General features: G+C 44.7%; 1 protein-coding gene across 6 annotated transcripts in view; it reads right to left on the reverse strand.

The window, feature by feature from the left end:
• TSEN2 (tRNA splicing endonuclease subunit 2) overlaps positions 1–25,603 on the reverse strand; it is a 40,399-nt gene extending 14,796 nt beyond the window's left edge. For 3 of the 6 annotated variants that reach the window (XR_011427175.1, XM_070238424.1, XM_023619948.2), the window contains exons 1-6: positions 25,509–25,600; positions 20,206–20,407; positions 18,618–18,699; positions 12,763–12,799; positions 6,846–7,371; positions 5,916–5,993 (exon numbers count right to left, since the gene is read on the reverse strand). Coding sequence is in view for 4 of the 6 variants with exons in the window: in XM_070238424.1 (XP_070094525.1) it covers positions 5,916–5,993; positions 6,846–7,371; positions 12,763–12,799; positions 18,618–18,699; positions 20,206–20,394 (912 nt within the window). In the remaining 2 variants the exon portion in view is untranslated. Of the gene's footprint in view, positions 1–5,915; positions 5,994–6,845; positions 7,372–12,762; positions 12,800–18,617; positions 18,700–20,205; positions 20,413–25,508 lie in introns of all 6 variants that reach the window. The other 3 variants (XR_011427174.1, XM_070238423.1, XM_001492367.5) reach the window with 2 other exon arrangements.
• Positions 25,604–26,372: the final 769 nt, after the last annotated feature.

Below are 26,372 nucleotides of genomic sequence, written 5' to 3' on the forward strand. Positions count from 1 at the left end.
AAATAGCTATAACAATAGAAACCTTTGCTCATTGGCTTTTCCTAATAAAATTAAATAACAATATTAAACTAAGAAAAAAATTTTCAGAAAGAAATATATAGGAATTTGTGCAAAGTTGGCTGCGTAGATTTGGCTTCTGTAACAAAATATGAGTTTCTCAGTCACCCTTGCTGTAAAGCCTATTTCTTGGTCTAGTGGTTAAGATTCTCGCTCTCATCTCTGTGGCCCGGGTTCGTTTCCCAGTCAGGGAACCACACCACCCGTCTGTCGGCTGTCATACTGTGGTGGCTGCGTGTTGCTGAAAGCTAAGCCACTGGTATTTCAAATAGCAGCAGGGTCACCCATGGTGGACAGGTTTCAGCAGAGCTTCCAGACTATGATAGACAAGGAAGAAGGACCTGGCCACCCACTTCCGAAAAAAGTGGCCGTGGAAACCTTAAGAATAGCAGCGGAGCGCTGTCTGACGTGACGCCGGAAGGTGAGAGGATGGCCGGGCAGGGTTCTGCTCTGCTGCACACAGGGTTGCTAGGAGTCGACGGCACTAACAACAAAACCTCTCTTTCCATTAACTTCATTACACACTAACATGTTTTACTCACATGGGGAAGCAGGAGGAACGGCAAAGAAAGTCGGCCCTAGCTGAGTAAAATCACACTTACATGGAAATAAAAATCACTTTTTGATAAAAGTAAGATGCTGTCAGATACCGGTGCCACCAAACAGGCCCTGCTGTTGGCTCCACACGTAGAGGGAGGTCAGGATCCAGGTTTACACCTGGACAGACGCAGCTGAGACTGGCACATAGGAGGGAGTAACTAAATGGTGGTATTAGTAAAACTGGCTTACTTTCTTTTGAAATAAGAGGATGGAAGATTAGATTCATAACCAAATGTCAAATACTCCGCTGCCCCTGCCACCAGGCACAGACGAGGTGGGGCCCTTTCGTGTTAGTATGGCCACAGAAACACAGGCGCCTCCCTGAGCCCTCATGCTTCCTTCACCAGCACAGTGCTGGCGAACAATACTTACTCAGCTTGTTTCCTCACTGCCGAGTACACAGGAACAAATGACAGGAGGACCTGAGAGAGCACAGGCTATGCAGGAGCATGGGTTTCAAGCAGCAACAAGGTCCTGCTAAGGAAACACCTCTGTGATCCCTGAGGCATCGCCTGCATCCACCCCACTGTTGTTCTCTCCTGGCCATCTGATGACTTCTTTTTACAGCTGCAGTTCTCAAAGTGTGGTCTGGGGATCATGGGCTCCTCGAGACCACTCCACGGGGTCTCAAGGTCAAAACTATTTCATGATATTAAGGCATTATTTGCCTTGTTTATGCTCATTCTCTCCAGAGGCTCATTCTCTCCAACAGACTGATACGGAAGCAGATGTGAGAATCCTGCCGACTTCTCTAAAGCCAGACCTTAAAGTGATTTGCAAAAATAAAAAATGCCATTCTCACTGGATTTGCTTTGAAAGAATATAGTTATTTTTCCAAAAAAAATTATTTATGTTAACATATAATGGGTTTATTATCATTATTTTAAACCACATAAAAATGCTCCTTGGGGTCCTCAATAATTTTTAAGAGAGTAAAGAGGTTTCAGAACAACCACTTTAGTTTTACCCAGATCCAAACCGGAATGTTTCTGAAGACGCAGGGATCATCTGCTGGTCCCGCCCCCCTCTCCTGAGGCCTCTCTGCTCTCAGCCCTTGGAAGTCCACTCTCCCCCGCAGCCAGAGCCATCTTCTCAGCAAGCGAAGATCATGAGGCTCCCAGGACTAAAACCCCAAAGGGCTTCGCTGGCCTTTTGTTTCCCACCGCCTCCAGCCCCTGCATGATCTCACCACCACTCTTTCTAGCCACGTTGGCTTCACTTCTGCGCCCTGAACACACTAAGCTCGCTCCTGCCTTCGCCTCTGCAATTGCTATTCCCGCATCTGGCATGTTCCACCCCGGACTCAAAGGTCACTTCTCAGAGAGGTCTTCCCTGATCACTCAGTTTAAGCAACCACCGCCCCCCACCCCCCACCCCGCCATAGCCTTCTTCAGAGCACTTACTTTTGTCTGAAAATATCTTTCATATATGTCTCTCCAACCAGAACGTAAACTCGGTGAGAACAGAAACTCTGCCTGCTGTTTCCTTGGCCTAGAAGGGGGTCTAACACATGGTGGATGCTCAGTGCTTGTGTTGAAAGAATACAGAAATAGGTCTCTGGATCCTGCCCTTGGTTTAGGGCCAAACTGCCAGAGCCACCTGGAGCAGGCCTCTGCAGGCCAGCCCTTTCAGCTCCTTTCTCCTCTGTGTGGACACTATGAGCTACCTCTCCTTTCAGCCACGGGTGGCAGCCTTCCCAGGTGTCCTACAATCTTATTTTGACCTTTTCTCTCCCCATGGCCCACTGCTTATTAACACAGAATACCACTGTTCTTCAGGTGGACAGAGACGGTGGCCAAAAGCTGCAGTGGAAGGACAAAGTTGTGTCTTCAAACAGCCGCGTCCTGCTTTCCCTTTCTTTTCCTCACAATTTTCACTTCTTGGTTCAGAATGGTGTAGAGGAAGCATGAACTCTGAGATATGACAGACTGGGCTGAAATCTTCGTTAATAGCGATGGCCTTGGAAGTTATCACTTAAACTCTCCTACCTCATTATAAGATGGAGATGATAATGCCTTCTTAGTTAAAAGATTTAACGAGCGATGCAAAGCACCTAACTGCTCAGTTCATTTGAGTTCCCTTCCCTTCCTAAAAGCCATTTGGATATTGTAGCCAGGGAAAGTTCAATCCAGTCCTTGCCTAGCAAGAGATTCCCTCCTGGTATCTGTTAGGATTTGAGTTCCTCAGAAACTGACCAGTGTCTTTGTATTCTCAGCAAATACACATTTCTCTAAGAACTGATGAAACCAATGCCTCGTTTTTATTTGCCTAAAATGGTGGTGGCTTCTATGACTCCATGTAAACTCCTATTAGGTACTTATTACAGATGGAGAGGATCTTAATTCCACTGAGTTGGTTTTATCTATAATTAAACCATCAGTAGACTGGGGAGGTCTTGGTCCCTTGAGATCTCACAGTTGTTTTTACTTGGATATACTAATAAGATGGAAGGAGAAGTTTAATGATGGTTTTTAATGTCCTATCGCTAGATCTAGTTACGGCCCCAGGCATTATAATGGAAAACCAGTAACAATAACAGGTCTCTGAGAGCAGATCTTCAAGCCAGCTGTGGTATTATCATTCTCAACCCCCAAAAGAACTGCCATGAATCAGCACAGCGGGGCTGACGGGCATTTATGGAAACACATTCAACCGCACAATGGATGCGCCAACCACGGGTGATTCATTCAAAGGAAATCTGCCAAAACAGAACTGAGAAGCAGAGCTAAGTTTAACTGTGTGGTCCTTGAAAACTTCAGCAACACATCTCCGGAATGCTCTCAGGAACCAAGTAGCTTCCAAGAACACAGAGCAACCTCATCTCCTATCTTTCTCCTTCCATCTCCTGCCTTTCTTCAGGGAGTGTTTGGAAAGAGGAAGCAGACAGCAGCATCTTTTTTTGTCAGTAAAAAGCATCAACCAGATCAGTGGGGGTGAACGCCCAGTTTCTGACACTCAATTCTCTCTCTCCGCCTACTGCTGCCATCTCTCAGAGCTGAGAGGCTGGCAGGCTCCTACCGGCCTCAGGCCTCCCGCCCACCATCACATCGATGTCATCTTTGGTCACTGCCACCCCCCTACTTAACCTCCTGCGGTGCCCCAGTGTCACCAGGATCAGGTCAGACTCCTACTTGCAGATCTGCCCTTCTTGATCTAGCCCTTCTGTGCTGTCACCTTCAGGACTGAGCTGCATGAAAGAGCCCATGCCGCCCCCTGTGTCCACGTGGCAAGCCCCTATTTATCCTTTAGCATCTGCAGGCATCACTGATTCAGCAAAGTCTTTCCAACTTCTCTCTCCCTTTGGACCCCACCAGTTTCTGTGCAAATCCCACAGCTCGTACACACCCATTTAACAAATAATTATTAAGCACCTAACAGCTGTCAGGCATTGGGACCAGCGATACGAGAGGAGCAACACTGGCACAATCTGGACAGCACACTGAACTGTGATTACTTCTGGGCTGTCTTTAGGACCAGAGCCAGATTCTGTTCATTTCTCTATTGTTAGTACTTAGTCCGGTGCCTGGCACATAGTAAGTACCCAGTGAATATTTTTTTTGTGATGGTAAAGGAAGGAGTTCCAATTAGCTACTAAATATCTTTTACTAGTAACTTAATAATCATAGTGACAAGAATAGCAGGCACTAACACTTACTGAGCATTTGCCACATACAGGCACTGTGCTGAACCCATTACATGCATTGTTTAATTTCCAGAACATCTTATGAACAAGGTGTTATATAACTCTCATTTTACAGAGAAGAAACCTGAGGCTCTGAGAGGTCAAGCGCCCAGAGAATGGGCGTCCACAGTGCTCCCAGGAGAACCTCCTGTGATGACGGGAACATTCTACACGTGCGCTGCCCGACAGGAGCCACTGCCACACGCGGCTGCTGAGTGTCTGAAATGTAGCTGGCACAAATGAGAAGCAGAATTTTGAATTTTGTTCAGTTTTAATTAGTTTAAATTATGGTCACACGTGGTTAGTGGCTACTGTATTTGACAGCACACTAAGCTATCTCATTTGTAAAATGAGGAGATAAAGTAAATAATCCTAAACATCCTTTCTAGCTCTGAAGGTCTGTTCTTTGTACCACTGGCCTCACCACAAGGAAGGAAGCCAGAGCAGGAGGTGAAGGGAATATGGAGACACGATTTCTTCTCTGTGGACATCTATAAAATTACCTGTGTGGATGCATTCAACAAGCACTTCTTGAGACCTAGACACACACCAAGAACTGTGCTAGACACTGCAGGAGCTATCGATGACGGGCAGGAGTGCTCCTGGAGGGGAGGCACGCTCAAGGGCACGAGACCGAGGAAGGGTGCTACCTTCAAGGGCAGGAAGGACATTTCTGCGCACAGCACAAACATAAGCAAAAAAGGAGGGACTGAACATCACATGACCAGAGATAGAGGAACTCCAAATCAGAGGGAAAATATGATGCAGTTTCTAGAAAGCCACTTTTAGCCAACTTTCGAGAATGCAGCTATTGCATTAAATAAAGGAAATTCGTATTAGTAATTCCGCAGAAGGAAATACCTAGAATCCATTTACGTAATTAACAGTCGTTACACAACTTGAATCATGCATCATAGCTTATTAAAAGCTGGTGAAACTCTATGAATATACTAAAAACCAGTGAACTGTAAATTTTTTTCTTTTGATGATGAAGATTGTCCCTGAGCTAACATCTGTGCCAATCTTCCTCTATTTTGTATGTGGGACACTGCCACAGCATGGCTTGATGAGTGGTGTGTAGGTCTGTGCCCAGGATCTGAACTGGCAAACCCCAGGCCACGGAAGTGGAGTGCACGAACTTAACCACAACATCACTGGGCCAGCCCCTGAACTATAAATTTTAAATGGGTGAACAGTATGGCATGTGCACTATATCTCAATAAAGCTGTATTTTTTTAAAAAGCTGGTGAAAATTAGTAACAATATTTGGCCAATCTGAAATCTTGATGTGAAAAGGAGTGCTTAAACAAAACCCTTGGAACCTCTGTGGAAGGACGGAGGGAGGGCCCACCAAAATGCACATCTCAGAACTGATGACAGGAAGGCTGAGGGCTGGAACTCAGGCTTCCCACTCTGGAAGCTGCCTGTGGTGATTTCACCACTGAATTGCAATATTCGATTGCTGAATACTCAGTTACTGAATTACATACAGAACTGCATTCTGAGTCAGACTTATCTATACCAGATTGCCCAGGCCAAGACCAACGGCTGAAAGGATGACATGCTGGAAACATACCTCTTCTAGGCTGAGCTGCAAATACTCAAAGATCCTATACGGATTTCTTCTGCATATTAGCCTCTTTTTTTGCACCAACTGAAGAGAAAGAAATAAAATATATACACAACACTATAGGTTATGGACAGGTGATTGCACTTTTAAAACAAACATTTTTTTGATAAATTTCCCATTTCTTGGATTAATACCATTAAAAAGAATTTTTTGTTACTTCTGTGGAAAAAGAAGTTTCAGTTTTTCTACTATTAACAGTTTGATTTCTTTCCTTTCTTTCTTCCCCCGTGAATTCTTCCCGTGTTGTGATCATTTTGTTGGTTGATTTTATGTGCAGCTTTTCACCTGACTGTACCTCACACGCACGTGCCCAGGTTCTTCTTAGACTTCCCAAACCTCATTCTAAAGGCTGGTAATATTTCTTTGAATGGGTGTCTCACACGCTGCTTAACCATTGGGTTGTTCCTCATTTTTAGCTCTTACAGATCATTCTAGGCTAACTGTCTCCGACAACTTGCCCCTTAAAAAAGTGGCTCTTAATCTGCTTCCAATGCTTCTCCTGTGATGGCTGACATCACTCGTGAGACCCTCCCCCACGGCCATTCTCAAGACTGTGCAATGACCACTGCATTTCTTTCTCCCAAACCAGGGAGAGAATATTATTGGACCTGCTTTAATTTATAGATTTTTAAAAAGTTAAGTTATTCACAAACTTGAGGTTTTAGTTGAAACAGCTCTCATGACTACTGAGCCACCAGGGCTGGGACCCAGAGCCTGCTATGGGAGCGTCTGCAGTGTGGTGCCCCGCGCCACCTCTCACGTACCCGGGTGCTTAATAGGGTCTGCTACCAGTTCCGAGTAAGAGACTGTTGGCCATCATCTGCTATGGGCCAGAAACAGACGGCTGCGGAGGAAGATTTATCCTCTTCCACTTACTTGCTCATTTGGGGCATCCTCCCTCTCGCTCTCATCACACACGACTTCCTCCACGAGCACGTACTCGTGATCAGATCCTTTCCCTCTGTCACAGATGAGTCCCCCGTGTTGGCTGCTGTCGTCACGCTGAGTGCCACACAGGGGGAGGGGAACATCCTGTTTGCTGCAGTGGACTTGGGGCAGAGGTGCAGGGCCTGTTACCACGTGTTCATCTGAGCTGCGGACAGCCAGTGGGTCACGCCCAGAGCTCTCCTGCAGGCAGTGTGATTGCGAGCTGGGATCCTCCATATCAGTCGACTTTCCCGGGTCTCCATTTATCACAGAAACCTTCTCTCCAGCTGCTGTGCCTTCCACTTTGGAAACCATTTTAGAGTTCAGCTCATCCTGCAGTGGAACCTCTTCCTTCCTTTTTATACAAGGATGCTCAAGCGGTTTTGTGTAATCCTCGAGGATTCTATGCACTGTACTCTCGTCCTGCCCTTGTCTTTGCATGAGCTTTGTGGCCCATTCTATACTATGCTGATACCTGCAAAACAGAAATACTGTTAGTAACAACAGTTGAATTTTGATATTTAAAAGTCAACAACAGAGCATGTAAAAAGATGGGAAGGTACTATGCTAAAATTTTTACAGCAGTTTTTCTTAATAGTTGGCCATAGGTAAACGTTTTATTTCTACTTTTCTGCATTTTCTAAGTGTTCTGCAATAAACATGAATTACTTTGTTTCTATTATAGAGCTTCATTTAGTTTGCTTAATTTGAAAAAACAAAAAAGACCCCAGTTTAACAACGTATGAAAACTTACGTAATTTAAAATTGGTGGACTAAGTGATATAGGTAGATATAGAGAGAAAATGGCCATCCTTTGTCAGGATTTGTTTTGGACTATTTTTAATTTTGTATTATATCAATTTTTGGTTTTCAGATATATATCCTAGTCAATATAAGGAGCCTTTGTTTAGTATTGGAAAGCAAAACGAGAATTTCAGCGAATACTTTTCACAGCACCTACTAAGCTCTCCACTACATATGGAAAGAAGTAATTATGCTTCTATACACATGGCCAGGCATTCTAATAGAAATGGCCCTTTTTTTCATAACAATTTTCAGAGTTTATTTTAATGAGAAAATACATGCTTAGTTTCTAAAACTTGAAGGCAATCCTTTTATGACTTGGGAAGTCATAAAGTTGTAGGCAAGACAATGGGGCTCTGCCTAATGATGCTCCAGGATTCCTTTGTGTGATGTCTCAAGACCGCATGCTGGAAGTCCAATCAGCGCACGGCTAAAGACACTGTGAAACTCGAGCGCTTTTTGCCTCTTACCAACAGCAATTAGTCTGAAAAGCACCTAAGGAGATACGTGGATTGTGGGAAGACATGTAATTTTACTTTTCCCCTTGAGTATTTTGCCTGTCTGTGAATGACTGAATAGGTCATAGTTTATAAACTGCTACATCTCACACACAATTAAACAAGGAAATGGGCTTCTGCTGTATTTAAAAGAGATTTGTGGCTGCTTAACCCTGACTCAACAGAAGAATCTCCAATCTGTCCACATCCTGTTTCTCCCACATGGAGATGAGCATGCATTCCTACACATTGGGAACTGTACTGTAGATTTAAAGATTAAAACCTGGCAAGGCCACCCCGATACCTAAGAGGCAGGATGATGCAGAAATCACACGCATGGACTTTGGTACCACGCACGTTTTGTGTTCAGTCTGGACTCTGTCACTTCTGTGTGACAAAGCCAATTACTTAACTTCTCTGTGCTTCAGTTTCCCCATCCGTGAGATGGGGATAATACTGCTACCACTTCATAGGGATCTTGTCATGTACTACTTTTTATAATCAGGAAAAAAAACATAGCTGTCCATAAAACAGCAGGGCGTCTTCTCACCTGTTACACTGCTACTCTTGCATATGGTTAAAAGAACTTTCATTTGAGAGATCTAAAGAGTCTCTGCTCTTCGTATCACCTAAAGCATTGGCTCAGGCTTCATGGGTCCATGACCCACAAATAAATCTCCTTTGACACAAATTTTTGTGTCAACGTGTATTTGTGTCAATGTGCCACATTGTGTCCATGTGAAAGGGATCCACAACTTTGATCAAATTCCTTGACTCAAAATATGTGAAGGTACTGAATTAAAGGTTCAACAGCTCCCCCTCTGAGTAGAAGATCGGGAACTGAGAGAGCGAGCACACACAGGTCACTGCTCTACTCTTTGCAACAGAGTGGTCGAGGCAGATGTGAGTTCAAATCCTTACTCCATCACGTTCTTGTACCCGCAAGGTGACCCTCCTCTCTAAGCCTCGGTTCTTCCTCTCTAAGCCTCGGTTCTTCCTCTCTAAGCCAGGGATAACTGTGCCTACTCATGGAGTTGTCGCAAGGATTAAAGGAGACAAGACACGCAAACAGCTCAGCACATAAGTGCCCAATAAATATTTGTTGCTATATGATTGTGGAGTTCTTAGGGGAGACCTGAAAAATAAAATCATTTTGACTCAATACATATTACATTAAAACAGTAACATTTTAATGAATGGAAATGTACATCTTAAGTAACTGCTCTTAGAAAGCAGGGGCAGCCGTGGGGGGACAAGTGCTGCACCAGATCTGGGTTCTGGAGTTGGCTCTTCTGTGGGATTCTGAGCTAAGCCACTTAGCATCTCCACAGCTTTTGCTCTTCCACCAAATGCCAGAATCACGCCTGCATTCCTGCCTCATAATGACCTCAGATCTTTGTTTTCGAAAGCTCAAATGAGACAGTGGCTGCAAAAGTATGTAGAAGAAAGCCTCTGAGTAAGACTGGTGATGAAAGCAGCCAGAAACAAATGACTAAGACATTTGGTCTATGGGTCACAGAGCAGGTGTCCTCTCACTGCCTGGCAATGCCTTAAGAAGCCAGGCCCTCCTGCGATTAACCCCAAATATTGCTGGAGAGGTGGCAGGAAGAGAAAAGTGAAAAGTAGCAGTCAGAAAACACAAGGGGGAGAGTGGCAGGAGGAAAAGGTGGCAGCTATGACTAGAAGTAGCAGTGAGAGTAGCGAAAAGCAGACCCATCTCAGGGCCTCAAGAGTACCGAATGGTACCATCTGATTATGCCTCAGCTTCTCATGATCCTGTGTCCTCGAACATGCCTCTTCCATTTGCACAGAACACCCTTCTCCATCATCTTATTAACACCCATTTATCACTGAGAGTTCACAGCAAAACAATTCTGAGTACAGGATCTGGAGCCTGTCTGCTTAGGTCCAGATACTGACCTTGAACAAGTTACTTAACTCCTCTGGTTCTGCTTCCTCACCTGTCAAAGACAGATAACAGGATCTACCTCGCAGGGGTGATGTGACAACTTGAGGAGATAACCCATAAAGCTGTTGCTAGTATAGTACCTAGCACATGGAATATACTCCAGAAATGCCAGATGCACGACTACGTTAGTGTTCTTGTTACGTGTCAACTCCTCTCAGGCTCTGGAGCTGGACTGCCTGGTCTGAGCTCACGTAATCCTGGGCGAGCTATCTGTAGGTTCTCCATGTACAGGATGGAAACAACTGCACCTACCTCAAAGGTTTCTTCAGAAGATGAACTGAGATGATACAGGTAAAGCATACAGACCAGTAACCGGCACTGTTGGAGCAGTTAGCACCTGTTGGCTATGACGACGATGACGGTGATATCTCATCCTAATATTTATTACAGATGAATGCAACTGTTTACTTCTCTTCCTCTCCCACCAGACTACACATCCCTCGAGAATAGAGATGAGATGCTTTCCTCCTCTTTTATCTCCAGCACATACCCAATACCTGATGCATAGGCGCCTGCAGTAAATGCTGGCTGAATGAAGGGCCACAAATGAGGAGGGGGACCCCACATCACCCCCAGAGCTGCTCCCTCAAGGACAGGACCCTACAGACTTTAGTGCCCCAAGGGCATCACCTGAGGGTCCTGATGCTCACCCTCAGAAAAGATTACATGGAAGGTTCTCACCACCCAGGGACAATCGTTGTTGGAAAAAGGCCAATTAGAGTAAATCCACTTGAAACGGGGATCAGAATTTCAGAGCGAATAGTAAAGTAACAATTACAACAAGCACTTAAGTTGAAAAATTTACTTAAAAACAGGAAAATGAGTCCATTTTTTTCTAACAAAATTTAGATTGTGCTTGCTATTATGAACAAATGATGACTGAAGCACTGATGAGGGGAGGGTGCATAATTTTCTGACAGAACTGTCAGATATGCTGAGTTCCTACCCCCAGCCCCTGCAAATGTGACTTTGTGTGGAAACAAGGCCTTCGCAGATGTAATCAAGTTGAGATGAGGTCATACTCATTGGTGTCCTTATAAGAAGAGAGAAATTCGGACACAGAGACACAAGGGAGCCCATGTGACGACGGAGGAAGAGACTGCACTAAGCTGTCTACAAGCCAAGGATTGCTGGCTGCCCCCAGGAGCTAAGACGACGGATGGCAGGACCCTCTCCTAGAGCCTTCTAAGGGAACACGGCCCTGCCAACACCTTGATTTCGGACTTCTGACCTCCAGAATGGTGAGAATAAATTTGTTCTTTTAAGGCATCAAGTTTGTGGTACTCTGATATCACAGCCGTAGAAAACTAATACAAAGATCAATAAAATTGTTGTAATGTTACACTGTGATGCTTCCGAAGAGATAACCTTCAGGTACGTGGCAATCTCCCCCATCCAGAACCTCACATATTCAAACTGGCTTGACGTCACGTCATCTCACTGCCAGCTTGCTCAGGATGCAGTTCTGAGGGGCAGGCTTCTGCTCTGAGTCCTAATGCTGGCTGCAGCAACCTGCCTACACTGCAGCTTCTCCAGGGGTGAGGACTCCGCTAGGGTCTTAGCAGGCCCCTCCCACAGACCAGAGCCCTACCCATCCCCAGGCTGCAGTGACAGCCAGAGCAGCCACTGAGATCTCCCTGGTGCCTCGGCCTCCCAGCCACTCCTCTGGCCACGGAGATATCAGGCTCATAGCCAAAAAGCAGCTGTCAGATTCTGCCAGTACATGCCAGAAGCAAGACGAAAATCATCACAGGCTTGAGTAGTTTTAGAAGGCTTCATGGAAGAGTTACGACTCGAGCTGCACCTCAGGGACAATGAGGATTTAGATAGATGAACATTTAGTCAACGAAATCCTACCAAGTGACCACTAAGTGTTGGGCTGCAGAGAGGAAGTAGGTGTGGGCCCTGCTCTCCAAGAAACAAGGGTCTAAATCCAGGTGCATGATGGACGGCACAGGAAGGGGGCGCCTAAGCAGACCCTGGGGGAGCTGGAGGAACAACCCAACTCAGCCGAGGGGAAGGTGGTAAGGACAGAAACTGCAGGAGAGTGACACATACGCTGGACTGCAGGACGTGCAGGGACAGGCAGGCGGTGCGCGTGGTTGGGGGGTCAAGGAGAAATGTTCTGGGATATGGGAACAGCAGAAACAAAAGTCCAGAGGAAAGGATCATGGCCGTATGAGAGGACATGGGGGAGCCTCTGTGAGAGGCTCTCTCTCTGACCCTATGAATGCAGCACCTGGAAGGAAGACAGGGCCATCCCCGCCACACAGAGCAGGGGGCCAGCGCCAAATCCAAGTCTACGCATCTGAGCACCGAGAGACACAGACATTACAGGATAATCATTCCCACTTTGGAAGGAATTAACGGGCAAAGGATTTGGCTTAGGATTATTTTTAAAAATAAACTTACTTAGTGTATTTCAAATATAATTTGATCCACATTAAATTCAGACATAATTTACAAGGACACACCTACTACAAAAAGAAAAAAAAAAAAAAAAAAAGGCGTGGATTGCCATGTCGGAAAGGCTACCTAAAAATAGATCTGAATTAAACCATAATTGTGACCAAGTCCAAAGGTCACCGAGACTTACTTCTTTGACGTGATTATAGGCATGTCTGTCTTCATATCTGTAACAACAAAGAAGTTCTATTAGTTCAGACAAATTTTCTTTAAGGTGAAAAAACAGTGAAAATCTGGGAAAGACAGAGAATTTCAAGATTTGCCAAATAGCACACCTAGGAGCTTGAGTAGGCCTGTCCACGCAGTGATGGCAAACACACGCTTTACACACCATCACTCCCGGCACCCACATGCCTGCAGGTGCTGCTGACCCATCACACACTCTTGCTGGGCTCAGATGAGACCTCAGAATCCTTCTCAACTCAGCACTCTAACTTCTCTGCCACCTTGGAATGCTCATTCCTCAGCTTTGAGACGACAATATTGAGGCCCTAGAGTTGTATACTTTACCCCATCCTCCCGTGCTCCGCACAGCATCCCCAGGGAAAGCTCCTCACACGTGCCTCCAAAGGGCTGGAAAAGGGCCTTTCATGCAGCATTCGTTTGGGTGTGGATCTGGGAATTCTGGGTTCTAGTTCCAGCTCTGAGCATCTAACAGATGAGTCTGTTTATCGGGTCACCTAATGGTCAGGGTTTCAGTCCTGATCCCGCCCGACCCTGCCTTTGAGCAAATCATTTCTCCTTTCCCAAACTCAGCCTCCTCTCTGGCACAATGAAGGCCTGCAAGAGATGACGTCCAGCTTTAAAAGCCCAGGAAGGTGAGCTCACAGGCTCCAACCTCCTTAGGAATCTGTCAGTTTTCTCAATGTCATGACCTCCTTCCCCTGGTAATTTAACAGTAAACAACAATTTAACAAATTTTACTGACAGCCTTCTATGTGCCAAGCACTAGAGGCAGAAGTAAGCAAGCAAATCCCTTCTCCTTGAGATGCTCACAGCCTAGCTGGGGAGACAGACCAGAAATGACCGATTCTAACTCAAGCTGATACATGAACAAGTACAATATTACAAAGGGGCCAGTTAACTTTACCTAGAAAGGTTAGGGGAAAAAACACAAAAAGGAGGAGTAACTGAGCTGGGCTCTGAAGAATGAATAAGAGTTCACCAGGGGGACCAGGAGAAAACAGACAGAGGAAACCAAGCACTAAGGCTGAAAGATAGCAAAGGCATGGCAGGTTCATGGGATGGGAAGCAGGCTGAGGTGGCTACAGTGCCAACGAGCAGGAGACAGTGGACAGAGAGGAGGGTGGGAGACGAGGCGAAAGCCAGATTTTCAAGAACCACCTAAAACGGACAGTTGAGATTTACTTCTTTAGGGCAGCCCACAACCTTAATTTCTGTTCCTTGGCATAAATTCATTTCTTTCAAGTTTCTATCACTATTTAAAACATAGATACTACATACATCAGGAAAAGATTCTCGACTGTTACAATTATTATACTATTGGAAAACTTTCTAATTTTTGGCCAAATCTCAGTAACCGCTACAGCAGGGTGATGGGTACAGGCAGGGTCATTATGCTATTTGCTCTACTTTTTTTCTCTCCTTCTAAAACATTTACTATAAAAAATGTCAAAAACATACAAAAGTAGAGAGAACAGTATAATAAATTCCCACGTTTCCGTCCCTCAGCTTTAACAATAATTAACTCGTGGCCAGTCTTGCTTCCTGTGTTCTTCTGCGCACTCCCCTGGTGCCCAGATTATTTTGAAGCAGATTCCTCATATCATTTCATCTCTAAAAAGTTCAGTATATATTTCTATAAATACTATATCACACTTTTAAAAATTAATATCAATTCCTTAGCATCATCTAAAATCTAAGTACGGGAGTCTCACATTTTTTTTCTTTTTTGGAAAGTCAGCTTGACTCAAAATCCAAATCAGGCGCATACACTGCAATTGCTATATCATAAATTGATTCTGAAATATATGCTTCCCCGCCATGACGTTTTTCTCTGTAATTCGTTTGTTGAAGAGATGGGTCCTCTGTCCTGTAGAACCTCTCTCAGTCTGGCTTCAGATGATTACATCCCCATTGAGCGGTTAACACGGTGCTACTCAAAGTGGTCCCAGGCCCGCTGCTGTCCTCAAACTGCTCGTGGACAGTCCAAGAAGAGAGGAGGGGCTCGCGCCAACTTTTAGGCAACCATCTCACTTAGCACTCTGCTTAGGTCAGCTCGCCTCGTCGTCACAGGGAAGGCAGCTGCAGGCTGATTTCCATGCTGGTGCAAAGGTCTCATCTTGCTGCACGTCAGGACTCTGAGCAGCACTGGCCTGACGCGTCCCTCTGCCCCCTGCGTTTCCTGTGAACTGGTGGAACTAGAGGCTTGATCAGACTCAGGCTCAACTCTGGGGGAAGCCTACTTCCTAGGTGGTGCCGTGTGTTTCCATTAGAACACACAAAATGTCTCGTTGTCTCTTCTATGCCATCGGCACCATGGTTGATCAATGTCTAGATCTAACAATTCATTAGAGGTTGCAAAACAGCGCAATCCCACTCTTCCCACTATTCCTTCTAATCCTTTCTAATCCCACTATCCCTTCCTCTCTATAAAGAGAACCAACCCCTCGCTAACTCTTGGGTTACCCCGAGGATCAGTTCCTGCTTCCCAGTTTTCAAAATAATGAGTCCTCCACAGATGAACAATGAGTTTCTTTTCACAGTTAGGGGCAGAGGGAGAGAGGTATCAATATGAACTAAAGGATTCAGGCATTTGGGGGGTATTATTACGAATGAATGGATTTTAAAATAAATTGCAGTATTATTCTTGGTGATGTTCAAATGTTTCCATCTTTGGCCAGTGGGAGTCTTTTTTGAAACAAGCCTGGTAGTTTTCGACAGCTTCCTTGCTTCCCGGTACAGGATGTTTCAGGAAAAAATCCTGGCTCTCAACCACACCAACATAATTACTCATGTGCCTTATCACACAATATATATACAACAGCCTCAGAATAACAGTACCAATACTACCACCTATATAATGATTGCTGAAAACAATATAAAGATTATTTTGCAGCTCTTTCTTTAGAGTACATGGCAGGTTCACGGCATTGATGGCCCCAATTCTTCAGCTCTCCCATCTGCCAAGTCCCTTGACTCTGGGCCAGCAGAATACTAGCCAACATCATGCAAGCAGAGGCCTGCAAAGCACTGGACAGCGGGGCTTGCTCCTGACCCTCCACCACAATCATGGGAACATGGCTAGGGCAACCTGCTGGAGGACGAGCTACAGGGTGCCCAGCTGAGGCCCACCTAGACCAGTCGACAGCCAACCAACAACCAGACCCTAGTGAGCCCAGCTGAGGCCCACCTAGACCAGTCGACAGCCAACCAACAACCAGACCCTAGTGAGTCCAGCTGAGGCCCACCTAGACCAGTCGACAGCCAACCAACAACCAGACCCTAGTGAGTCCAGCTGAGGCCCACCTAGACCAGTCGACAGCCAACCAACAACCAGACCCTAGTGAGTCCAGCTGAGGCCCACCTAGACCAGTCGACAGCCAACCAACAACCAGACCCTAGTGAGCCCAGCTGAGGCCTACCTAGACCAGTCGACAGCCAACCAACAACCAGACCCTAGTGAGTCCAGCCAGACCCATTACTGGACTAGATCCATGGAGCAGCCGCTGGTCCATAACTGACCAGATGGATGAGCACATCCAGCCAAGGTCAGCAGACCTACCCAGCAAACCTGCAGACTTGTGAGCAATGTGGCTGCTGCTGGAAGCCACTGAATTTTCGAGTGGTTTGTTAAAAAGCATTGTGACAAGAGAGAACCAATGTAAAGTCTATGCCATTAGGATTGAAGAGTCAAATTACCATGTTTTAAAGTCACTCAAAATAGTTTCACCTTGTCTGGCTATACCATCAACCTGATACACAGATTCAGCTGTTTTTTTTAAATAATTACTTTTAAAAATTTAATGTTGTTTTGTAATCATCTAATACATTTACAAGGTTCCAAAATCAAATCTATAAAGTGTCATCTCTCTCTCTCCACCCTGTTCCACCTCTCCCCTATAGGATTTAAAAAAATTATGGTTTATCCTTCCCTGTATTTCAAAAACATATTTATATCCTCCCCAGGTAAACCATAGCACATCACGCAGACTTTCCTTTATCTTGCTTTCTTCACTTAAAAACGTATCCTAGTGATGCCCCAGTCCTAGCTCAGCTTCACAGTGCTTCATTATATGAACGCACTACAGTTTATTCAATGCTCCCCTCCCCACGTGCACCTGGGCTGTTTCCAGCTTTCTAATATTAGAAATATTGCTGCAGTAAAGAGCCTTGTGCTATTTCTTTTCATATCTTTGCCAGTATATCTTCAAAATAAATTCCTTGAAGTGAGATTGCCGGGTTAAAAGTAAATGTATATACTAGGACAACTGGATATCCACAGGCAAGACAATAAAGCTGGACCCTTACCTTCCATCATATAAAAAACTAACTCAAAATGGATCAAAAACCTAAATTTAAGTGCTAAAACTATAAAAGTCTTAAAAGGAAACATAGGGGGAAATATGCAGGAGCCTGGATTTGGCAAAGGTTTCCTAAATATGATACCAAAAGCACAAGCAACAAAAGAAAAAATAGATAAAACAGACTTCCTTAAAATTAAAAACGTTGTCACTTCACACCAATTAGGATGGCTATCATCAAAAACAAACACGAAACAGAAAATAACAAGTGTTGGTGAGCATATGGAGAAATTGAAACTCTGTGCATTGCTGGTAGTAATGCAAAATAGTGCAAGTGTTATGGAAAACAGTTTGGCAGTTCCTCAAGAAATTAAAATAGAATTATCATATAATCCAGCAAGTCTACTCCTAGGTATGTACCCAAGAGAAATGAAAACCTACGTGGACGCAAAAACTTGTACATGAATGTTCACAGCAGCATTATTCATAGCCAAAAAGAAAAAACAACCCCAATGTCCAACAATGGATAAATGGATAAACAAAACATGGGATATCCATACAAAGGAATATTATTTAGCCATGAAAAGGAACGAAATTCTGATATATGCTATGACATAGATGAACTTTGCAAACATTATGCTAAGTGAAAGGCACAAAAGGCCTCATCATGTGTAATTCTATTTATATGATATATCTAGAATGGGCAACTTCATAGGCACAGAAAGCATACTAAGGTTACCAGGGGTTGGCGGGGGATGGAGGACGGGGAGGAAAAAGAAAAAGCATATATAATTTTGCTAAACGTTGCTAAATTCCCCTCTGAATGGTTATACCACGTGCATCCCCAACAGCAATGCATGAGAGTGTTTCCCAGGGGCTCGCCAGTGGAGCACAATGTCAAACTTTCGGATTTTTGTCAACCTGATTGCTGAAATGGTATCTCAGTGCAATTTTAGTTTGTATTTTTTCTTATAATGTTTTAAAAAATCCTTTTTAATTATGTTTTAACCTGCTGGTATTGGTTATGTAATCACCATGAGACTTCTTAGAGAAATACACTAAAAGATTAGTATATTAAAGAGGAGAGGACCAGCAAGTGCCTATACACATTGGTACATTTTAACAAATACATCTACGTCATGGTTATTGTTGTAAATTCTAATTCTAGAGATAGAATATAAAACTCATTTTGCATACAGGTGAGTAGGTACTTAATTACCAGTACCTTCCACATGCACAGTACTCTGCTAGGCAATGCTTAACAACAGAAAAGCCTGAATAACACTTTTGACAATCCCAGAAATTAGATCACACACATTTTCACCAATCATAAGAATCCTTTCACCTCTATGAGAATTATTCTAGTTGCTATTTTTAACAGTAAAATTGCCAACGTGCATGTCACTCCTCCAGAATTTTAGTTTATAATCTGAGGTATAAGAACAAAAATGAAAGAAAATGATAATTTGCCAAAAAAACCCTGAATATTGCACGAATTTACCTTTCCATTTAGCAACCAGCTTAGGATCTGAAATTGTGAAGTTGGGACGGCTTCTAGACAGGATACCTTTTCCAAAATAACCCTTCCAGGAAGAGAGAAAACACAGTTAGTTCATGTTTAGTTACGGACCTTTTATCTGAGGGAGAAGAACTATTTGAGTTATCAGGAGATTCATTCCACTTTTCACAGTGGTACATGTTCCCTCTAATCAATGACCATTAACAAAGATCTTAGCATTTCTCTTTCTGATTGTTTGAAGAGCACTAGCTAATTTTCAGTAGATCTCCTGTGTCTCCTAACCACTGGCCTCACCCTGGGTCTGGTGGGCTGAGGGCAGGGGGCGGGCCGAGGCAGGCTTTCTTCTTCCCGTGTGGGGTCGGAGCACCGTGCCTGACAGCAGGAGCCCAGCCTATCAGTACAAAAAGCTTCTTGGATCCTCTGGCACCCAGAATGGAAGTACTCTTCTCCTTCCTGTTGATTCCAAAACAACATAGATTTTTTCCCCTCATTTTTCTAAACTGTAAAATATTTAAACCCATATAAAATTGAAATAATAAAATGAACACCCTTCACCCTCCACCTAGATTTAGCGATTGTTCATTCTAATGTGTGAAGTATTTTACAAAGCCTCTTGCTTAATGTCATGTACTGGAGGGTGGAGAGAGACTGCCCTTGGCCTCAACCTCCATCTCACCAGGGTCAATGCCACCCACCGCACCCCACTTTGGGGAGGTAGCTACATACATATCTTCTATGAAACATCTAGAGAAGACCTCTTTACAGAGACAGGCAGGGAATCAGCACATGCCTCGGCTGGAAGTGGGAGCAGGGATTGAGTGCAATGGGCACAAGGGAACTTTTTTGGTGATGGGAACAATTTAAAACTGGATTGTGGTGATGATTGCACAACTCTGTGAATTTACTACCGCCATTAAATTGTACCCTTAGAATGAGCGAATTTTACAGCTGTAAATTATACCTCAATAAAGCTGTTTTAAAAAATGTCCCTAGTGATGAACTGGCTATGGAGTTAAAAAAAAAAAAAATCAAGCTACCAATTTCAACCCAAATCTATCATTGATGGAAAACAGCAAAAACTAGAACTCATCCTCAACTAAGAAGAGGTCCCCAACCAGGTGAGACAGCAGATAAGGAGCCAGAGTACATGCTGAAGGCTCATCCATGAGCCAGGACAATAGGCGGCTCTGCGGTTACCTCTGGGGATGGAACAGGAGTGAGCAAGGAATTTCAACTTTTTATCCATTACATTTCCATAAAGTGCCTGAAATTTTTTTTAACAACGAACATACATTGCTTTTATAATTGAAAGACAAGCATGGTCAACGCATTGACCCAACTTCATTGCTGAAACGTGGGTTCACGGGCGGGGGTGTTATTCTCACAATGTATGGCTTCGGGGCGCCTGATTCAAACCACACTGTGCCCAGAGAGAACCAAACCGCACACACGGCAAGAAGACATGTAGTTTATGGTTTGTTTTGGGAGACGGATGGAACAGGGAGAAGGAGAGAGGAGAGCTGGCCCAGGGCTGTCAGGCAGCAGCCACACCAAGGCCACCTGCACTTACCTTCCCGTACAGCTGCTCAATGTCTTCTGCGCCCCTCACAATTACATTGTTGTTTATCATTTCAGCGCAGAATATCTTGAATTCTTTCCTAGGGTCACAGTCCTGACCAAAAGGGATCGGCAAAGGAGACTCATAATTCTCATATACTCTTCTTTTCCTCTTTGGGGCATGGAAAACTGCTTCCGCCATTTTTCATGGGTAACTGTTCTTTAAAGGGTAGACAATAAGGAGAGAGAAAGATAGTTAACCAATAACTACACTGGTCAAAAATACGAGTCCATTTACACCCAGCCTCAGAAAGCTTTGTGGTCTGTGGGAAAAATAAAATATTTATAAGGCAGTGAACTAAAAGACACAAAGTGAGACTATTTTGTACGAGTAGTGCAAATCCCATTCACCTAAAATATCACAATTAATTCTCACAATAATGCCCAAGAAGTCGGTGGTACTACTTCTAATTTTAGCTGACAAAACTGAGGCCTAGTGACATGCCCCAAGTCATAATGCTCTGCACAGGTTTCCGGAAAACGAGCACAGTAGGATTTCTGCTATTAGGATTACTCCCATTCTTTCACTTGCCCAACAGACACCTACTGAGAACCTACCAGGGGCTCCTAGTACTCAGAGGTGCTAGGCGTACACAGACAATACCAAAAGAGACCCTGTCCTCAAAGAATTAAACCTAGTGAGCACTTCATTTTCTAAAAAAGGACCTTAAAATACATTCCAAAATTAGGTCAATCTTCTCCCAATTTTTAAGGTCAATTAAGAAATAACAACAACAATGACAGCAGCAGCCATCGTTTCAGGGTCTATCACGTACAGCAGAGGAGAGTGGCTGAGAGCAGGGACTCTAAAGCCAGACTGCCAGGGGTGGAATCGGCTTCATTGCTTCCTAGCTGTGTGAATTTGGGCAAAAGTTACTTAATCTCTCCATGCTTTGGTTTCCTCATTTGCAAAATAAGGATAAAAACAGACTCTATCTTACAGTGCTTAGAATAGTACCCAGCACGTTCTGAGCGCTATGCGTGTATTTGCTATAATTATTACTGAGGGGTGAGCACTATCAATACCATTCAACAGATGGGGAAACAGACTCAAGTTAGAGAGATTCTGTAAAAGGCCCCAGAGAGTGGTGGCAAGAGATGACCCAGATCTGTTGAGCTCCAAAGCCCAGGCTCTTCTCTCTGGGTTCTGCTGCAAGCACAGGCAACCTCAGTCCCTTCTTTCTGAAAGCTCTCTACTTCTCAAGGCTAGAAGCTGCAGGGTTATGGAGAATTATGAAATTACTTACTGTGCACCCAGCACTACAAGGGAGTAAAGGAAGCAAAAGTCAATACCTCTCCATTCCAGGCCTTACACTCAACCCGAGGAGACAGAACAAGCACATAATGCTCACAAAGGCAAGTTGGAGGCAGCACAACAGGCTGCAATGCAATAACGGCTAAAGGAAGGAAGTAAAGTTCAGTGCATTGTGTGATAAAGACACAGAGCCACAGCAGATGCATTTAACTCAGGGAAACTCAATCACAGCCAAGAGGAAAGAAAGCAAACAGCGTAAGAGACTGGGCCAGCCACTCCACTCAACAAGCAGACGCCCGGGAATGAGACGGGACTTAAATCTGCTGCTCCCTCAGTCTTGGGTCTGGACTCGACGTAAGCTGAGAAGGTATCTGGTGCTTGAAGATACAGCAGAGCCGTATCACACACGTTTAACCTACATGGCTCCAAGCCCTCAAAAGGAAAAAGGTAAGACTGGCTATTCACCAGCCCAATGAACACTGAGCTGGATGCGATCAAGCCTGAAACAGCCAGTGAAGGCGGCCAAACCTGAGGAAGGAAGGCGAGTGGTTTTAAGGGTTCATGACCATTAAAAAAATTTAAAAGCCTTGTCCAATGTGTGATACCTTTCTCCACCCTCGCAAAGAAGTTGAGGAATTAAATGAGGACAGAGAAAAACACAGACAGAAGAAGAGGTGGAGAAACTGATAAATCAATTACAAAGATAACTATGAAAAATAAGAATCAGCCAATTGGAACGTTCACAGTATTGCCAAAGTATTCCACGCAGAAAAACGCCAGAATAATTTCTAAATAAAATCCCTCAATGGAATTACACACTGAGCATGACTGTACACATTATAAATATAGACACACACATATGCACACGTATTGCCGTATAGCGTTCACAACAAAACCATGCACACTGCACGTTAATGGGCAATCAAGAAATTTTCTTCCAAGGGCATTTTAACTAGATTTTCACTTGCTGACTTATCCCTCAACCCAAGCCAACTACTGTATTTAGTACTCAACTGAAGAAACAGCAATTTATTCCAAAGCAAAATAAACAATGCTGTGTTGGCTTTTTTGAGGCAGGATGTAGGTCTCTAGTGAGGAACTTTCTAGGGATTTCCAGGAACAATTTGGACTTTTATGAGCTTTTCACTTTTATAACTTAACCTCTGGTTAGTATTTGACTTGTACATATTACATTTGGAATTTTTTTTACAAAGAGAAAACTTTTAATGGCTAACTTCAAGGACTTTCAATTAAATTCTGTCAACAAGAAAAAATGAAAGTAATAATTTAATTTTCCTGGTTTGCTTAGGATTTTCCCTTTCAGATTGCTGCTATACTCTAACAAAAGCAGGAGTGAGCTATGACACTTGATGGCAAGAACTTTGTACTCCAACTCAAGTTTGTGTGATAGAAGGGTTCCTGCAATAAAACCTCAAATTCTGGATCTAGTGCCACCCCTGCCCTTGTGACAGCATGTATATCAAGAACCCGGCTCACAGTAGGTCTTCCACATATGCAAAGCTGCCATTATCATCATGTGACCTTGCCCAACCCACTTCAGCTCTCTGAGCCCAGTTTCTTCATCTTCAAATTGAACAGGACTGGAAAACAGTTTGGAAGTTACTCAAATGTTAAACACGGAGTAACCATATGATCCAGCAATTCCACTACTACGTATACATAAAAGAGAAGTGAAAAGATATATTCACCCAAAAATCCACACGTGAACATTCACAGCAGTATTATTGATAATAGTCAAAAGTGGAGACAAGCCAAATGTCCATCAGTAGATGAATGGGTCACCAAAATGTGGTCTATCCATATAACAGAATATCACCAGCAACACAGGAATGAAGTACTGATGCATGCTACAGTGTGCAAGAACCTTGTAAGCATCACGCTAAGTGAAAGAAGCCAGTCACAAAAAACCATATGTTGTGTAAGATCACTAATCTGAAATGTCCAGAATAGGCAAATCCATAGAGACACAAAGTTGATTAGTGATTGTCAGGTGTTGGGGGAAGGGAGAAATGGGGCGTGACCGCTAATAGATATGGGGTTTACTTTGGGGTGATGAAAATGTTTTAGAATTAGATCGCAGTGACGGTGATGACTGCAAAACTCTGAATATATTAAAATCACTGAATTGTACAAGGGTGAATTTTATGGTATCTGAATGATCTCTCAATAAAGCTGTTATTTAAAAAATTCAATAGGACAAACCAGATGAGCTCTAGTTTCAAAGTGTTGTGGAAGAGTTGTCTCGTGCTGAACTTGGAAGACATAGCTGGGGAGAAAGGATTGAATTCGCTGTTCTCCCTATTTGCAACAGGCATTTAAGAAATGTTTCTTTAGTACCATGATAGGAGGACAGCACGATGTAAGATATGGGATGTGAGTAAAATTGGATGACGTAACTATCATCAGTAGGTACAAATGCTAGGCACTGCCTGTGCCGTATGCTACACGTGTGGGTACTACTATCCTCATTTCACAGACAAGGAAACTGAAGCTTAGAGAGGGCAAGTCATTTGCTCAGAGCCACATTGCCAGGGAAGATAGGCGGTTAGTAAGGCAAGGAGACGGGGCATGGTAAGAAGATTGGCCTAAAAGAGGACCCATGTTTGAAGCACACACAGATGTATAGGATGGACTGGGCCAGCAGTCAGGGGGTCTGGGATGTGAAGGCTGATTTAGACTTTGAGCCAGCTCAGGTTCTTAAGCAGAGAGAATGACAACTGAACAGAGATTAAGAAAATTAACCTGGGGTGGCATATAACAGTGGCTCTTAAGCTTGGTTGCCCTTACTCACCTGGGTAAATTTATAACTACTAATTCCCAGGCCTTACCTGCAATTACATCAGAAATTCTGGAGTGGGACCCAGGTGATTTCAACAAGTAACCAAAGTTGCCAACCACTGGTGACGAGACAGCCTATAAAAACTCAATTCCGACAGCCTCCTGGTAAGTACTGTTACTATTCCCGTTGTACAGATAAGGAAAGGGACTCAGAGGGGCTGAGTGCTATGCACCCTAAGGGATTGATACTTTTCCTTTCCCAAACCTGGGCACACCCGACTTCAGACGCGTTAAGTAGGGCTTTATTCCTTATTCTTCCCTTGAGCAGACAAGCTAACTAACACCTTTAGGTGCTCAGTATATATTTACTCAAAAAGAAAAAACAAAAGAAAAAGGAGAAGGTAGCTCGACTTAATTTTCCAACCCCCTGGGACCACCTTGCGAAACAAGCCTGGTTAAAACCTCCCGCCCAGCACAGCTCACCTTCTCCCAATTAAAAAACGTGTGAAGCTCCAACTGTGTACCTGCTAGGCTAATGGAGGCAAGGATGAAAGGGACAAAGCAAACAAGCCCGCCTCGGGGGAGCTTTCAAGTTAGAACCCGAGACCATGCCGTATATAAACAAACAATAAACCTTTGAAGGCTGTCAGGAGTAAACGGGTAATTGCAGGAAGGCGCCTCATACTGGGCCTACCATTCGGAAAGTGTCAACCAGACGGTGGCTCTAACTGCAATAAACGAGTGCACACAAGCCAAAATGTGTTAACGGCCCAAAGAATTTTTAACTCCTTCTCTTAACTTATCCCTTTGCTGGTCTCCTTGACCGCCCCCCCTCCCCCCCAGCAACCCCAATAGCGGCTGAGGGTCCTTTCGGGCAGAGACGGTGTCGGATGCATGTCGGAGCCCCCAGCACTAGACGCGGTGTTAGTGTTTCCAGAAAGAACGTGAAGTACGAAGGGCTACAGGTGAATGGAGAAGGCAGAGAGGGGTTAATTCCGGCAGCACTAGGAAGCCTGCCTAGTCCAGTCTGGCCCGGCTGTGCGACCCTGGGGAGGTCTCTGGGCCCTTTCCGCTCTCGCCCCGCAGGGCTTTCGAAGAACGCAATGCCTCCTCTGGCAGCGAAACCCACCCCGCTCCAAAGTGCTGCATCCACAGCACTACCGGCCTCCGGACACCTCCCGCTCCGCGCCCAGGCGCCCTACCTTCCACGCGCCCACGTGCTCGCCGTTACCCTGGCAACGCCGGCTCGGGGGGCGGACACCGCTGCCGTCAAGCAGTGCGGCCGCAAAGCCAGCCTAGTGCGCAGCCGCAGAGCTCGCCGGGCCTTTGCGGAGCGCGCCTGCGCACAGCCTGAAGGCAGGTCTTGGCGTACGGCTTTCCCCTCGCGCAGTGTGAGGCAGAGGCGGCCCTTCCTTTTTCTTGCCTTCCCTGGGTTTCTGCGGGCGGCCTTCTGCACAGATGCTGTTGTCGTTTAATCCTCACAATGGTCCCGCAAGATCCATTTTACAAATGAGATTCTAAGTTACTTGTCCAGTGTCACATTGCTGGGAGGTAGTGGAGCTAAGACTAAAACTTCCCCGTGCAGTGTAAAGGACCCCAGGCCAGGGGTCAGACCTGCGTTTGAATCCCCTCTTCCCCCCTCACTAGCGTCTGGTCTTCAGTGAGTGATGTAACCTTTCTAAGCTTCAGTTTCCTCTACTGAAAAACGGGTCCTCCGGATTATGAGAGATGAGCAAACCGAAGTGCCAGGGGAAACCTAGAAGTTACTCCCAACCTGGTTATTTTAAAGGAGGCCTCGTAGGGAGTCCAATATATACCTTCTCAATGTGAATCCCAGGGTAACCAGCACACGTACTGCACATGCTGGACAGAAGGGGAAGGTGGGTGACAGAGAAGGGTGGCGAATAATGCCAGAAAGATTCATGGGGCGAGATGTGATGCACTTTGAAATCTGGACGTTTCTCAGCTTTCTCTTGTCTCCAGGCTCTGCACACTGCTGCCTCTGCTGGAACATCCTTCTCCCCTCTGTTTGCAGCAGTAATTCCTACTCACACTTCGGGTCTCGG

Source organism: Equus caballus, chromosome 16 (assembly GCF_041296265.1).
Source record: "Equus caballus isolate H_3958 breed thoroughbred chromosome 16, TB-T2T, whole genome shotgun sequence".
Lineage (NCBI taxonomy): Eukaryota > Metazoa > Chordata > Mammalia > Perissodactyla > Equidae > Equus > Equus caballus.